At 45.3% G+C, this 14,342-nt stretch overlaps 1 protein-coding gene across 4 annotated transcripts in view; it reads left to right on the top strand.

Moving 5' to 3' along the window:
• The first annotated feature begins 724 nt into the window (after positions 1 to 724).
• Positions 725 to 14,342, top strand: part of LOC110489404 (triple functional domain protein) — a 131,704-nt gene continuing 118,086 nt past the window's right edge. For 2 of the 4 annotated variants that reach the window (XM_036970826.1, XM_036970825.1), the window contains exon 1: positions 725 to 1,065. In XM_036970826.1, coding sequence (XP_036826721.1) covers positions 996 to 1,065 — 70 coding nt within the window. In that variant the 5' untranslated portion in view covers positions 725 to 995. The remainder of the gene's footprint in view (positions 1,066 to 14,342) is intronic. The other 2 variants (XM_036970828.1, XM_036970827.1) reach the window with 1 other exon arrangement.

Here is a 14,342-nt window from a genome sequence, read left to right as displayed (position 1 = left end):
ACTAGATTTAATCCATTTTAAATTCATACTGTAACACAACAAAATGTGGAAAATGTCAAGGGGTGTGAATACTTTCTGAAGGCACTGTATATAGGATATGAGCCATAACTATTATGCAGTATGAAGTGGGTAAAACAGTATGTATACATTATTAAAGTGACTAGTGTTCAATGACAATGTACATAGGGCGGCAGTCTCTAAGATGAAGGGTTGAGTACCAGGTGGTTGGTTACCTGTAGGTAACAGTGACTAAGGTACTGGGCGGGCCGCCTAGTTGTTACTGTTTAACAGTCTGATGGCCTGGAGATAGAATCTCACTCTAAACAAATCCTGCAGAGAGTAGGCTAGTTAAAGTAGACTTATGATATTCTTGTAGTTGCCTTTATAGGGTCTTCAGTAGGCCTTTCAAATGACTATTGGTTAGGCTACACACTGACCAAATCCGAATTAGTTTATTCTGCAACCTAACATTTGTATTTGAGAGAATCAGATCAACAATCAACACATGCATTAATTCGTGTCCTAACATGATATCCAAAACACTGTGTATATGCAATATTCATGTTTACCTTGTAGGCCAATCTGCACAGTGCACACTGATTTAAAAAGGCACAAATCGCTGTCATACCCATTAATGATTCACAGACACTGCAGTTGTCACGGGTCAACCCGATCGCCCGTCCTCTGTCTGCACGTTTCCGAAGTCTCTCGGAGATTCACCGAACATAGACCCATCCCTTCCCGAATCCCGTGCCCCTCTGCCCCCCCTCCACAACGACTCTCCTTTCGACTCGGAGGAGGAACCCGGCGGCCGCCCAGCTGTGCATTTGTAGCTATTACCCAAGATGGAGGTTTGCTGATGGCAGTAGCATCTAGGAGCGATCCTGCCCGCCCCTGTGTCTTGGCCGACGCTTTCCGAAAGCGAACAGATTTTTATATTGATAACGTTGGCAGGAATTACCCCACCGCATTGGGAATTTAGTTGGGCCACCATCATGAGCTCTGGGGACGGAGCGGAGGAGACGTCAAAGGACGCGGCCGATATAGCGGCGTTCTTTAAATCTGGTAAGCCCGAAAACGAACACGCCAGGGAGAGCAAAATAGCCGCTCCTTCAAGTCGAGATGGAGGGACATTGTTCCCGATTGAGCACTGTATTTTCGGGATCGGCGCGTTGGTGGGGTGGGGGGAGGTTTTCAACTAAACATTCTCCCAGGTGTTGTTGCTCATTTGTAGAAGCAATAATGTATCGGAACAACAGTGGCTGCTATTCAGAATTAATGGTGTGAGAGATGTCGTGCATTTGTTACACACTCATTATAATGTAACTAACCATGTCATCCAGGTAGGAGAACTCGCGACTCCGGTAGCAGCCCCACTCCCCACAGTCGACAGACACAAGCCAACTCACGTTTGATTAGCTTTATAACCGACTGCACGCCGAAATTAGCTAACTAACCATCGTGCTTACGTTTGGCGTATTCAAAGAAAACACATTGAATACATAGCTAAGATATTTACTACAATTTACCTATATAAAAATAGCTAAATCACAACGACAGGTGCGCGAGCGATCAAGCTAGCTAGCCAGCTAATTAGATAGCCAATGGAATGGACTGGGACATCAGAAAGCTCACTGTCGGATTGCTAGCTAATGTTAGATAGATTTCATGGAAACAGCTCAACGCTAGAGTTGATTGTTAAGTAAAACATGTAACGTACTAATCGTTTCCGTGCTGTTAAAATAGGACACAATCCGAGCGTGCTAGCTATGTAAACAATACCGTGGCGTGGCATGCATTCTTGCTCTCTGGACTGTGGCTAGGTCAGCTAGCTAGATGGCTAGCTGTAAGGTTCCCCTATGGCCCTAAGGCATATGATGCATGCACTTGATTGTGATTTACTTTACGATGCATAAATCAGTTCAGATGAGACTATTTTCTAAATTAGTAACGTTAGTGACTGCACAATGTGTGAATGCAAAAGATGATCATAGCAATTTTCTCGGCTAACGTTAGTCCTGCTAGCTAGCTGGCTGAGCGATGTGCAATCAATTTTTCTGGGCCTATTCTGATTCAGTATATGTATAACATGACTATCTCGTTAACTCGTACGTGGATATGGAGGCTCCCAGTCTGACATTCTTCCATTTCTATTCCATTATCCCATTTCTTAATTCGAGACTTCAGTCGATGATTTCTGTGCCTTGATTAAATGAGCTAATTTTGACTCAAGGTTATCATCAGATGTAGGTAGCAATGTTTTATTCCTAGTATGATTTTGATACAACAGTCATATGCTGAAAATGTAAATGGGACTTAGTTCTTATCATTATAGCTGGATAGTTTTGTGGATAGGGTTCAATCTATTGGTGGTGCATAGGTGCTAAACCCCCATTGTCAAATCAATTAATTAGACCAATCAAATGGTGACAATTGGGTTGATTGGAGGGTGACATTAACCCTGTGTGTGTGTGTTTGACGGCTTCACTGGTCAGTCTCAACCTCATTGAAGGAGAAGATGAGAGGAAGCAACTGTAGACTGTTGAGACGCAGCCTTTGACTCCACTCTGGCTGTATCTATTGATAATAACCCACATGAGAAGTGCTGTATGTGCATTATGGCTGCAGTTAGTTCTTCTGTGATGATGGCTCCAGTCATCTTGCTCTGAGTGAAACCTCTTAAACACTCAAATTCAAATCTCTACCTCGAAGCCAGTTCCATTGCTTTTATCATTCTTCCCCTCTAATAGGGGACTTATTTATACATGAGAAAACCAGGAGTAGTCTGGACCTCATAGGGTAAGATTGGATTGCCCTCGTAGTAGACAGTCCCAGTCTACAACCACATCCCATTTAAACCACTAGACTAACCCTTAACCAATATCCAAACATTTACCCAAACCCTTCCTCCTATTTTTTTCTCAGTTGTAGTAACTTCCTTATTGGTTATAATGTTCATTTGGGATCATGTTCCTTTGGCTTTTCCTCTGTCCCATGTGTTTTGGCTCTCTCCAGTAGAAGTTACCTGTAGGCACAGATCTAAGATCAGCCTACCTTCCCTAAAGCTTTCCCCAACTTTTAGAGGACAAAACTCTAAACCGACCTTATATCAGTCTCTGGTTTCATCCTTTGTAGCTGGATTGTTCTGGGTTATTATTATGGGGTGTCATTGCAGTGTTTTGACACCCTTGTGAGAATGCTTGGTAACCAGCAGAGCTGTGCCCTGTTATCACTGCAGGCAACAAAGCTCTGATTGACAGCTGAGCTCAGGTTGAGTTGTGCGTCTGTGTTTGTTTGTGTGTGTGCGTCTCTGTAGGTCTGTTTGTGTGCATGCACATTGGAGCTGGAGTAGACTCAAGCCATCTCACTCTACAGTCCTCTCTGCAATCATCTCTGTAATCAAAAAGCTCTCAGTCTCACTGCAGAATTAGGCATTCTCCAAACATCACATTTCAATTTCAGAATGTTTTTGTTGCTTCTGCTGCTCTATCGTTCCCTTTCTCCAAACATCAGATTGAAGTTAAGGGTTAAGTTTACACGCATTCTGAATAAGGTTTGGGATTATCATAAAATAAAAAATACCCCAATCCAGAATCATGGGATTACGCACATCTGGCACCCCAGTCCACCCCATCTGGCACCCCAGTCCATCCCATCTGGCACACCAGTCCACCCCATCTGGCACACCAGTCCACCCCATCTGGCACACCAGTCCACCCCATCTGGCACACCAGTCCACCCCATCTACGCACACCAGTCCACCCCAGTCCATCTCATCTGGCACCCCAGTCCACCCCATCTGGCACCCCAGTCCATCCCATCTGGCACACCAGTCCACCCCATCTGGCACCCCAGTCCATCCCATCTGGCACACCAGTCCACCCCAGTCCATCCCATCTGGCACCCCAGTCCACCCCATCTGGCACCCCAGTCCACCCCATCTGGCACCCCAGTCCACACCAGTCCACCCCATCTGGCACCCCAGTCCACCCCATCTGGCACCCCAGTCCACCCCATCTGGCACCCCAGTCCACCCCATCTGGCACACCAGTCTACCCCGGTCCACCCCATCTGGCACCCCAGTCCACCCCATCTGGCACACCAGTCCACACCAGTCCACCCCATCTGGCACACCAGTCCACCCCATCTGGCACCCCAGTCCACCCCATCTGGCACCCCAGTCCACCCCATCTGGCACCCCAGTCCACACCAGTCCACCCCATCTGGCACACCAGTCCACACCAGTCCACCCCATCTGGCACCCCAGTCCACCCCATCTGGCACCCCAGTCCACACCAGTCCACCCCATCTGGCACACCAGTCCACACCAGTCCACCCCATCTGGCACACCAGTCCACCCCAGTCCACACCAGTCCACCCCATCTGGCACACCAGTCCACCCCATCTGGCACACCAGTCCACACCAGTCCACCCCATCTGGCACACCAGTCCACACCAGTCCACCCCATCTGGCACACCAGTCCACACCAGTCCACCCCAGTCCACGCCATTGCAAAACCCAAGGCTACTTGATGGTAATGGAACTCACTATTGCTCCCCAGTGGCCAGTTTTGAAGACATTTCCCAACGTCCTAAGGATATGGATAGATAGACCAGGCCCCTAGTGTCCGGTCTGAGGCGTGAAGTCACAAGCTCTGCTGGTCGGCTACTGCGTCGCAACCTACTGGTGCCAAAAGCTCTGGTCTGCCATAGAAAGCCTATGTAAATTGCGATCGCCAGAAACGGTCTCCCCAAAAAATGTTGACGTCCATTTTGGACTCTTAAATGAGTTTCTTAGGATCCTGTTCGATCCCCATGGTGAACTATTTTAAAGTTGGCTACAAATCGAGATCTAGAATGAAATAGTGATCCATTCTTACAACTACATTTGTCGTCACACAGGACCACGTGTTGACACAGACCAATCACGGGCCGGGTATCTGAGTTAATAATAATAATAATAATAGGCATAGACTCAAGCTTTCTCCCTCCACGATCAACGTTGCTGTATACTATAGGCTAGACTATATTGTTAGTTTGAGGGTTTATACTCCATTGTTTTCCCTCTCACTTTCCCCTGTATAACACCTCCTAGCCATGTTAGAACACGTACAGATTTAGCACCTACCTGCCTAGCCATATTTTCCTCCTTCTCGGTTTGTCTCGTTCTCTCATTCTGTCTCTCTTGTTGTCTTACTCTTGTTCTGTCGCTCATTTCTGTCTGAACCCCTCCCTTACTTTCACTCTCTCATTCTCTCTTTTATCGCCCCTCTCTTCCTTTCACACTCTTTTATCGCCCCTCTCTTCCTTTCACTCTCTCTCATTCTCTCTTTTATCGCCCCTCTCTTCCTTTCACTCTCTCTCATTCTCTCTTTTATCGCCCCTCTCTTCCTTTCACTCTCTCTCATTCTCTCTCTTATCGGCCCTCTCTTCCTTTCACTCTCTCTCATTCTCTTTTATCGCCCCTCTCTTCCTTTCACTCTCTCTCATTCTCTCTTTTATCGCCCCTCTCTTCCTTTCACTCTCTCTCATTCTCTCTCTTATCGCCCCTCTCTTCCTTTCACTCTCTCTCATTCTCTCTCTTATCGGCCCTCTCTTCCTTTCACTCTCTCTCATTCTCTCTTTTATCGCCCCTCTCTTCCTTTCACTCTCTCTCATTCTCTCTTTTATCGCCCCTCTCTTCCTTTCACTCTCTCTCATTCTCTCTTATCACCCCTCTCTTCCTTTCACTCTCTCTCATTCTCTCTTTTATCGCCCCTCTCTTCCTTTCACTCTCTCTTTTATTGCCCCTCTCTTCCTTTCACTCTCTCTTTTATCGCCCCTCTCTTCCTTTCACTCTCTCTCATTCTCTCTCTTATCGCCTCTCTTCCTTTCACTCTCTCATTCTCTCTCTTATCGCCCCTCTCTTCTTTTCACTCTCTCTCATTCTCTCTTTTATCGCCCCTCTCTTCCTTTCACTCTCATTCTCTCTTTTATCGCCCCTCTCTTCCTTTCACTCTCATTCTCTCTTTTATCGCCCCTCTCTTCCTTTCACTCTCTCATTCTCTCTCTTATCGCCAATCTCTTCTTTTCACTCTCTCATTCTCTCTTTTATCGCCCCTCTCTTCCTTTCACTCTCTCTCATTCTCTCTTTTATCGCCCCTCTCTTCCTTTCACTCTCATTCTCTCTTTTATCACCTCTCTCTTCCTTTCACTCTCTCTTTTATCACCTCTCTTCTTTTCACTCTCTTTCATTCTCTCTTTTATCACCTCTCTTCCTTTCACTCTCTCTCATTCTCTCTTTTATCACCTCTCTTCCTTTCACTCTCTCATTCTCTTATCACCACTCTCTCTCATTCTCTCTTTTATCGCCCCTCTCTTCCTTTCACTCTCATTCTCTTTTATCACCTCTCTCTTCCTTTCACTCTCTCTCATTCTCTCTTTTATCACCCCTCTCTTCCTTTCTCTCTCTTTTATCACCTCTCTCTTCCTTTCACTCTCTCTCATTCTCTCTTTTATCGCCTCTCTTTTCCTTTCACTCTCTCTCATTCTCTCTTTTATCGCCCCTCTCTTCCTTTCACTCTCTCTTTTATTGCCCCTCTTCCTTTCACTCTCTCTTTTATCGCCCCTCTCTTCCTTTCACTCTCTCTCATTCTCTCTCTTATCGCCTCTCTTCCTTTCACTCTCTCATTCTCTCTCTAATCGCCCCTCTCTTCCTTTCACTCTCTCTTTTATCGCCCCTCTCTTCCTTTCACTCTCTCTCATTCTCTCTCCTATCGCCTCTCTTCCTTTCACTCTCTCATTCTCTCTTATCGCCACTCTTCTTTTCACTCTCTCTCATTCTCTCTTTTATCGCCCTCTCTTCCTTTCACTCTCATTCTCTCTTTTATCGCCCCTCTCTTCCTTTCACTCTCATTCTCTCTTTTATCGCCCCTCTCTTCCTTTCACTCTCTCATTCTCTCTCTTATCGCCCCTCTCTTCTTTTCACTCTCTCTCATTCTCTCTTTTATCGCCTCTCTCTTCCTTTCACTCTCTCTCATTCTCTCTTTTATCGCCCCTCTCTTCCTTTCACACTCTTTTATCGCCCCTCTCTTCCTTTCACTCGCTCTCATTCTCTCTTTTATCGCCCCTCTCTTCCTTTCACTCTCTCTCGTTTATCGCCCCTCTCTTCCTTTCACTCTCTCTCATTCTCTCTTTTATCACCCCTCTCTTCCTTTCTCTCTCTCATTCTCTTATCGCCCCTCTCTTCCTTTCACTCTCTCTCATTCTCTCTTTTATCGCCCCTCTCTTCCTTTCACTCTCTCTCATTCTCTCTTTTATCGCCCCTCTCTTCCTTTCACTCTCTCTCATTCTCTTTTATCGCCTCTCTCTTCCTTTCACTCTCTCTCATTCTCTCTCTTATCGCCTCTCTCTTCCTTTCACTCTCTAATTCTCTCTCTTATCACCTCTCTCTTCTTTTCACTCTCTCATTCTCTCTTTTATCGCCCCTCTCTTCCTTTCACTCTCTCATTCTCTCTTTTATCGCCTCTCTTCCTTTCACTCTCTCATTCTCTCTTATTGCCTCTCTCTTCCTTTCACTCTCTCATTCTCTCTTATCGCCTCTCTCTTCCTTTCACTCTCTCATTCTCTTTTATCGCCCCTCTCTTCCTTTCACTCTCTCATTCTCTTTTATCGCCCCTCTCTTCCTTTCACTCTCTCTCATTCTCTTTTATCACCTCTCTTCCTTTCACTCTCTCTCATTCTCTCTTTTATCACCTCTCTCTTCCTTTCACTCTCTCTTTTATCACCTCTCTTCTTTTCACTCTCTTTCATTCTCTCTTTTATCACCTCTCTTCCTTTCACTCTCTCTCATTCTCTCTTTTATCACCTCTCTCTTCCTTTCACTCTCTCTCATTCTCTTATCACCACTCTCTCTCATTCTCTCTTTTATCGCCCCTCTCTTCCTTTCACTCTCATTCTCTTTTATCACCTCTCTCTTCCTTTCACTCTCTCTCATTCTCTCTTTTATCACCCCTCTCTTCCTTTCTCATTCTCTCTTTTATCGCCCCTCTCTTCCTTTCACTCTCATTCTCTTTTATCTCCTCTCTCTTCCTTTCACTCTCTCTCATTCTCTCTTTTATCGCCCCTCTCTTTCTTTCACTCTCTCTCATTCTCTCTTTTATCGCCCCTCTCTTCCTTTCACTCTCTCTCATTCTCTCTTTTATCGCCCCTCTTTTCCTTTCACTCTCTCTCATTCTCTCTTTTATCGCCCCTCTTTTCCTTTCACTCTCTCATTCTCTCTTTTATCGCCCCTCTCTTCCTTTCACTCTCTCTCATTCTCTCTTTTATCGCCCCTCTTTTCCTTTCACTCTCTCTCATTCTCTCTTTTATCACCTCTCTTCCTTTCACTCTCTCTTTTATCACCTCTCTCTTCCTTTCACTCTCTTTCATTCTCTCTTTTATCACCTCTCTTCCTTTCACTCTCTCTCATTCTCTTATCACCACTCTCTTCCTTTCACTCTCTCTCATTCTCTCTCTTATCACCTCTCTCTTCCTTTCACTCTCTCTCATTCTCTCTCTTATCACCTCTCTCTTCCTTTCACTCTCTCTCATTCTCTTATCACCTCTCTCTTCCTTTCACTCTCTCTTTTATCACCTCTCTTCCTTTCACTCTCTCATTCTCTCTTATCACCTCTCTCTTCCTTTCACTTTCTCTCATTCTCTTATCACCACTCTCTTCCTTTCACTCTCTCTCATTCTCTCTTTTATCACCTCTCTCTTCCTTTCACTCTCTCTCATTCTCTCTTTTATCACCCCTCTCTTCCTTTCTCATTCTCTCTTTTATCGCCCCTCTCTTCCTTTCACTCTCATTCTCTTTTATCTCCTCTCTCTTCCTTTCACTCTCTCTCATTCTCTCTTTTATCGCCCCTCTCTTCCTTTCACTCTCTCTCATTCTCTCTTTTATCGCCCCTCTCTTCCTTTCACTCTCTCTCATTCTCTCTTTTATCGCCCCTCTTTTCCTTTCACTCTCTCTCATTCTCTCTTTTATCGCCCCTCTTTTCCTTTCACTCTCTCATTCTCTCTTTTATCGCCCCTCTCTTCCTTTCACTCTCTCTCATTCTCTCTTTTATCGCCCCTCTCTTCCTTTCACTCTCTCTCATTCTCTCTTTTATCGCCCCTCTTTTCCTTTCACTCTCTCTCATTCTCTCTTTTATCACCTCTCTTCCTTTCACTCTCTCTTTTATCACCTCTCTCTTCCTTTCACTCTCTTTCATTCTCTCTTTTATCACCTCTCTTCCTTTCACTCTCTCTCATTCTCTTATCACCACTCTCTTCCTTTCACTCTCTCTCATTCTCTCTCTTATCACCTCTCTCTTCCTTTCACTCTCTCTCATTCTCTCTCTTATCACCTCTCTCTTCCTTTCACTCTCTCTCATTCTCTTATCACCTCTCTCTTCCTTTCACTCTCTCTTTTATCACCACTCTCTTCCTTTCACTCTCTCTCATTCTCTCTCTTATCACCACTCTCTTCCTTTCACTCTCCCTCATTCTCTCTCTTATCGCCTCTCTCTTCCTTTCACTCTCTCTCATTCTCTCTTATCACCTCTCTCTTCCTTTCACTTTCTCTCATTCTCTTTTATCACCTCTCTCTTCCTTTCACTTTCTCTCATTCTCTTTTATCACCTCTCTCTTCCTTTCACTGTCTCTCATTCTCTTATCACCTCTCTCTTCCTTTCACTCTCTCTCATTCTCTTATCACCTCTCTCTTCCTTTCACTTTCTCTCATTCTCTTATCACCACTCTCTCTCATTCTCTCTTTTATCGCCCCTCTCTTCCTTTCACTCTCATTCTCTTTTATCACCTCTCTCTTCCTTTCACTCTCTCTCATTCTCTCTTTTATCACCCCTCTCTTCCTTTCACTCTCTCTCATTCTCTCTTTTATCGCCCCTCTCTTCCTTTCACTCTCATTCTCTTTTATCGCCCCTCTCTTCCTTTCACTCTCATTCTCTTTTATCACCCCTCTCTTCCTTTCACTCTCTCTCATTCTCTCTTTTATCACCCCTCTCTTCCTTTCACTCTCTCTCATTCTCTCTTTTATCACCCCTCTTCCTTTCACTCTCTCTCATTCTCTTTTATCGCCCCTCTCTTCCTTTCACTCTCTCTTTTATCACCTCTCTTCCTTTCACTCTCTCATTCTCTCTTTTATCGCCCCTCTCTTCCTTTCACTCTCTCTTTTATCGCCCCTCTCTTCCTTTCATTCTCTCTTTTATCGCCCCTCTCTTCCTTTCATTCTCTCTCATTCTCTTTTATCGCCCCTCTCTTCCTTTCACTCTCTCTTTTATCACCCCTCTCTTCCTTTCACTCTCTCTCATTCTCTCTTTTATCGCCCCTCTCTTCGTTTCACTCTCTCTCATTCTCTCTTTTATCGCCCCTCTCTTCCTTTCACTCTCTCTTTTATCGCCCCTCTCTTCCTTTTACTCTCTCTCATTCTTTCTTTTATCGCCCCTCTCTTCCTTTCACTCTCTCTCATTCTCTCTTTATCACCTCTCTCTTCCTTTCACTCTCTCTCATTCTCTCTTTTATCGCCCCTCTTCCTTTCACTCTCTCTCATTCTCTCTTTTATCGCCCCTCTCTTCCTTTCACTCTCTCTCATTCTCTCTTTTATCGCTCCTCTCTTCCTTTCACTCTCTCTCATTCTCTCTTTATCACCTCTCTCTTCCTTTCACTCTCTCTCATTCTCTCTTTTATCGCCCCTCTCTTCCTTTCACTCTCTCTCATTCTCTCTTTTATCGCCCCTCTCTTCCTTTCCTTTGTTACAGACATTGTGAGGATCCAGACTTCTGTGTAAAAAAAATGCAACCGTCCCAGACGTTTGTTTGTGATCGTTGTACAAGAATGTGTGAAGGAAAATAGTTACTGTTGATCTGTGAATAAATGAGCTCAGCACACCTTTAAACACTGAGCCAAATGAGCAAAGCTGCAACCAGGACTATGAGATGTCTCATAACTACATAACTAGGCCTATCCATGGCTATGCCTATAACACAATAATACGGTTAACTACAGTTGTATAATTCACCAATTACCGCATTTAGCCCATAACACGACTTTAATAAGGTCCTGACATGATTATAACTTAACTATCCTTTCTCTTTCTCTCTCGTTCTCTCCCTCTTTTCTATCTGTCTTTCTTTCCCCTTTTTCTCGCTTTCTGTCTCTTCCCCATCTCCCTCTTTCCAGCGTGAGAGACTGAGCCAGAGCTCACATTCTCCCCAAGCCCACACCAATTAACAATCACGCCAGAGAAGTTAGTGAACGAGAAACAAAGAGTGAAAGTGGGACGACCTCCTTTTGAACACATGGAGGGGCGAGAGAAAGAAGGTCTGTGTGTGTGTGTGTGTGTGTGTGTGGTACCAGTATGTGTGTGCGATGCTAGTTTAGCACAGTGGTTCCCAACCAGGGGTACTAGGACCCCTCGGGGTACTTGGCCTATCCACAGGGGTACTTGAGACGACCAATGAGACCATAGGCTTACTGCTAGAATGCACATGAGGGGGTACTTCAGGGGTACTCCAGCAACATTCAGTTGGTGGTACAATATGAATGATGCTACACAAAAATCTAATGGAATGTATTGGTTGCTTGATTGATGAACAGAGGACTTGAAATACAATGACACCTGCCTGCATGTTAATATCCTCAGAGGAGCCAGACCTGCTTCTGTAGATCATATTGTCTCTTCTTAATCAGGACTGTACACACCCAGTATACACACAGGACTGTACACACCCAGTATACGCACAGGACTGTACACACCCAGTACACGCACAGGACTGTACACACCCAGTACACGCACAGGACTGTACACACCCAGTATACGCACAGGACTGTACACACCCAGTATACGCACAGGACTGTACACACCCAGTATACGCACAGGACTGTACACACCCAGTATACGCACAGGACTGTACACACCCAGTATACGCACAGGACTGTACACACCCAGTATACGCACAGGACTGTACACACCCAGTATACGCACAGGACTGTACACACCCAGTATACGCACAGGACTGTACACACCCAGTATACGCACAGGACTGTACACACCCAGTATACGCACAGGACTGTACACACCCAGTATACGCACAGGACTGTACACACCCAGTATACGCACAGGACTGTACACACTCAGTATACATATAGGACTGTACACACCCAGTAGACAGACAGGACTGTACACACTCAGTATACCTACAGGACTGTACACACTCAGTATACCTACAGGACTGTACACACTCAGTATACCTACAGGACTGTACACTCTCAGTATACCTACAGGACTGTACACACTCAGTATACAGACAGGACTGTACACACCCAGTATACAGACAGGACTGTACACACCCAGTATACAGACAGGACTGTACACACCCAATATACAGACAGGACTGTACACACCCAGTATACAGACAGGACTGTACACACCCAGTATACAGACAGGACTGTACACACCCAGTATACAGACAGGACTGTACACACCCAGTATACAGACAGGACTGTACACACCCAGTATACAGACAGGACTGTACACACCCAGTATACAGACAGGACTGTACACACCCAGTATACAGACAGGACTGTACACACCCAGTATACAGACAGGACTGTACACACCCAGTATACGCACAGGACTGTACACTCCCAGTATACGCACAGGACTGTACACACCCAGTATACAGACAGGACTGTACACACCCAGTATACAGACAGGACTGTACACACCCAGTATACCTACAGGACTGTATACACCCAGTATACAGACAGGACTGTATACACCCAGTATACAGACAGGACTGTATACACCCAGTATACAGACAGGACTGTACACACCCAGTATACAGACAGGACTGTACACACCCAGTATACAGACAGGACTGTACACACCCAGTATACAGACAGGACTGTACACACCCAGTATACAGACAGGACTGTACACACCCAGTATACCTACAGGACTGTACACACCCAGTATACAGACAGGACTGTACACACCCAGTATACAGACAGGACTGTACACACCCAGTATACAGACAGGACTGTACACACCCAGTATACAGACAGGACTGTACACACCCAGTATACAGACAGGACTGTACACACTCAGTATACCTACAGGACTGTACACACTCAGTATACCTACAGGACTGTACACACTCAGTATACCTACAGGACTGTACACACTCAGTATACCTACAGGACTGTACACACTCAGTATACCTACAGGACTGTACACACCCAGTATACCTACAGGACTGTACACACCCAGTATACCTACAGGACTGTACACACCCAGTATACCTACAGGACTGTACACACCCAGTATACAGACAGGACTGTACACACCCAGTATACCTACAGGACTGTACACACCCAGTATACAGACAGGACTGTACACTCTCACACCTTATCAGCTGACCTGTGTCCTTATCTGGGTCCTGGGTGGTGACGCCATTGTGGGTGTTAATGTCTGTAAGCGAGGTCCATAACATAAAAATAGAATGAATAGAACTGGCTTGGAACCTCTAATCCTGGCCATTTGTATTGTGAATTTATGGGGACACTCACAATGGCTGCCTGGTTTTGTGATGCTATCATTTCCATGCTAAAGTAGCATCTTCATTCAAATGACAACTGATGTGGCTGACGCAATGGAATGTGCTTGTTTGTAATGTCAGTTGAGTTGATTCAATAAACTCACAGCACCGATTGATGGGTACACTTCCTGCTTAGACTTCCTGCTTTGCCCCTATGGGAACACTCGCTATGGATAAACCTACCAGTCCACCCATTATGCCATCATTGACTTGAATTGGGACGCCCGTTCTATTCATTCTATTTCTATGGTCCGTATAGCTGCAGAGGGTAACGTGCAGTGCAGGTATGGGACCGACATCAGTGATACCATGGGAGAAGACTCGCGCTACACACACACACAGTCCGTGTTCTGTGGAAGTGCATGTGTGTGTCCTCTTTGATATCAGCGCTGTGATAAAAACAGGAAACATCTCTCTTTATTACTTTGACGTTCTCTCTCTCTCTCGCTGCCTCAGAGGGTACAACTGACAACCAATATCATACATCCCTCTTCTGTGTGTGTTTGTGCATGGAAGCAAGCATTCGTTTGATTTTGCGTGTGTGTGTGTGTGTGTGTGTGTGTTAAATATAACCGTGGGGCAACTAAAGGCTGTAATCCCAGGGAATGGTTGGATTAGAGGACAGGTCAGTATCTAATCTAATGAACTCTCACTTAAATGCACTTAACACTGTTAGAGCTAACACACACACACACACACACACACACACACACACACACACAC

This window comes from Oncorhynchus mykiss, chromosome 32, assembly GCF_013265735.2.
Source record: "Oncorhynchus mykiss isolate Arlee chromosome 32, USDA_OmykA_1.1, whole genome shotgun sequence".
NCBI classification, from domain to species: domain Eukaryota; kingdom Metazoa; phylum Chordata; class Actinopteri; order Salmoniformes; family Salmonidae; genus Oncorhynchus; species Oncorhynchus mykiss.
The sequence above is the reverse complement of the archived record's forward strand: the minus strand, read 5'-3'. Positions and strand labels throughout refer to the sequence as shown.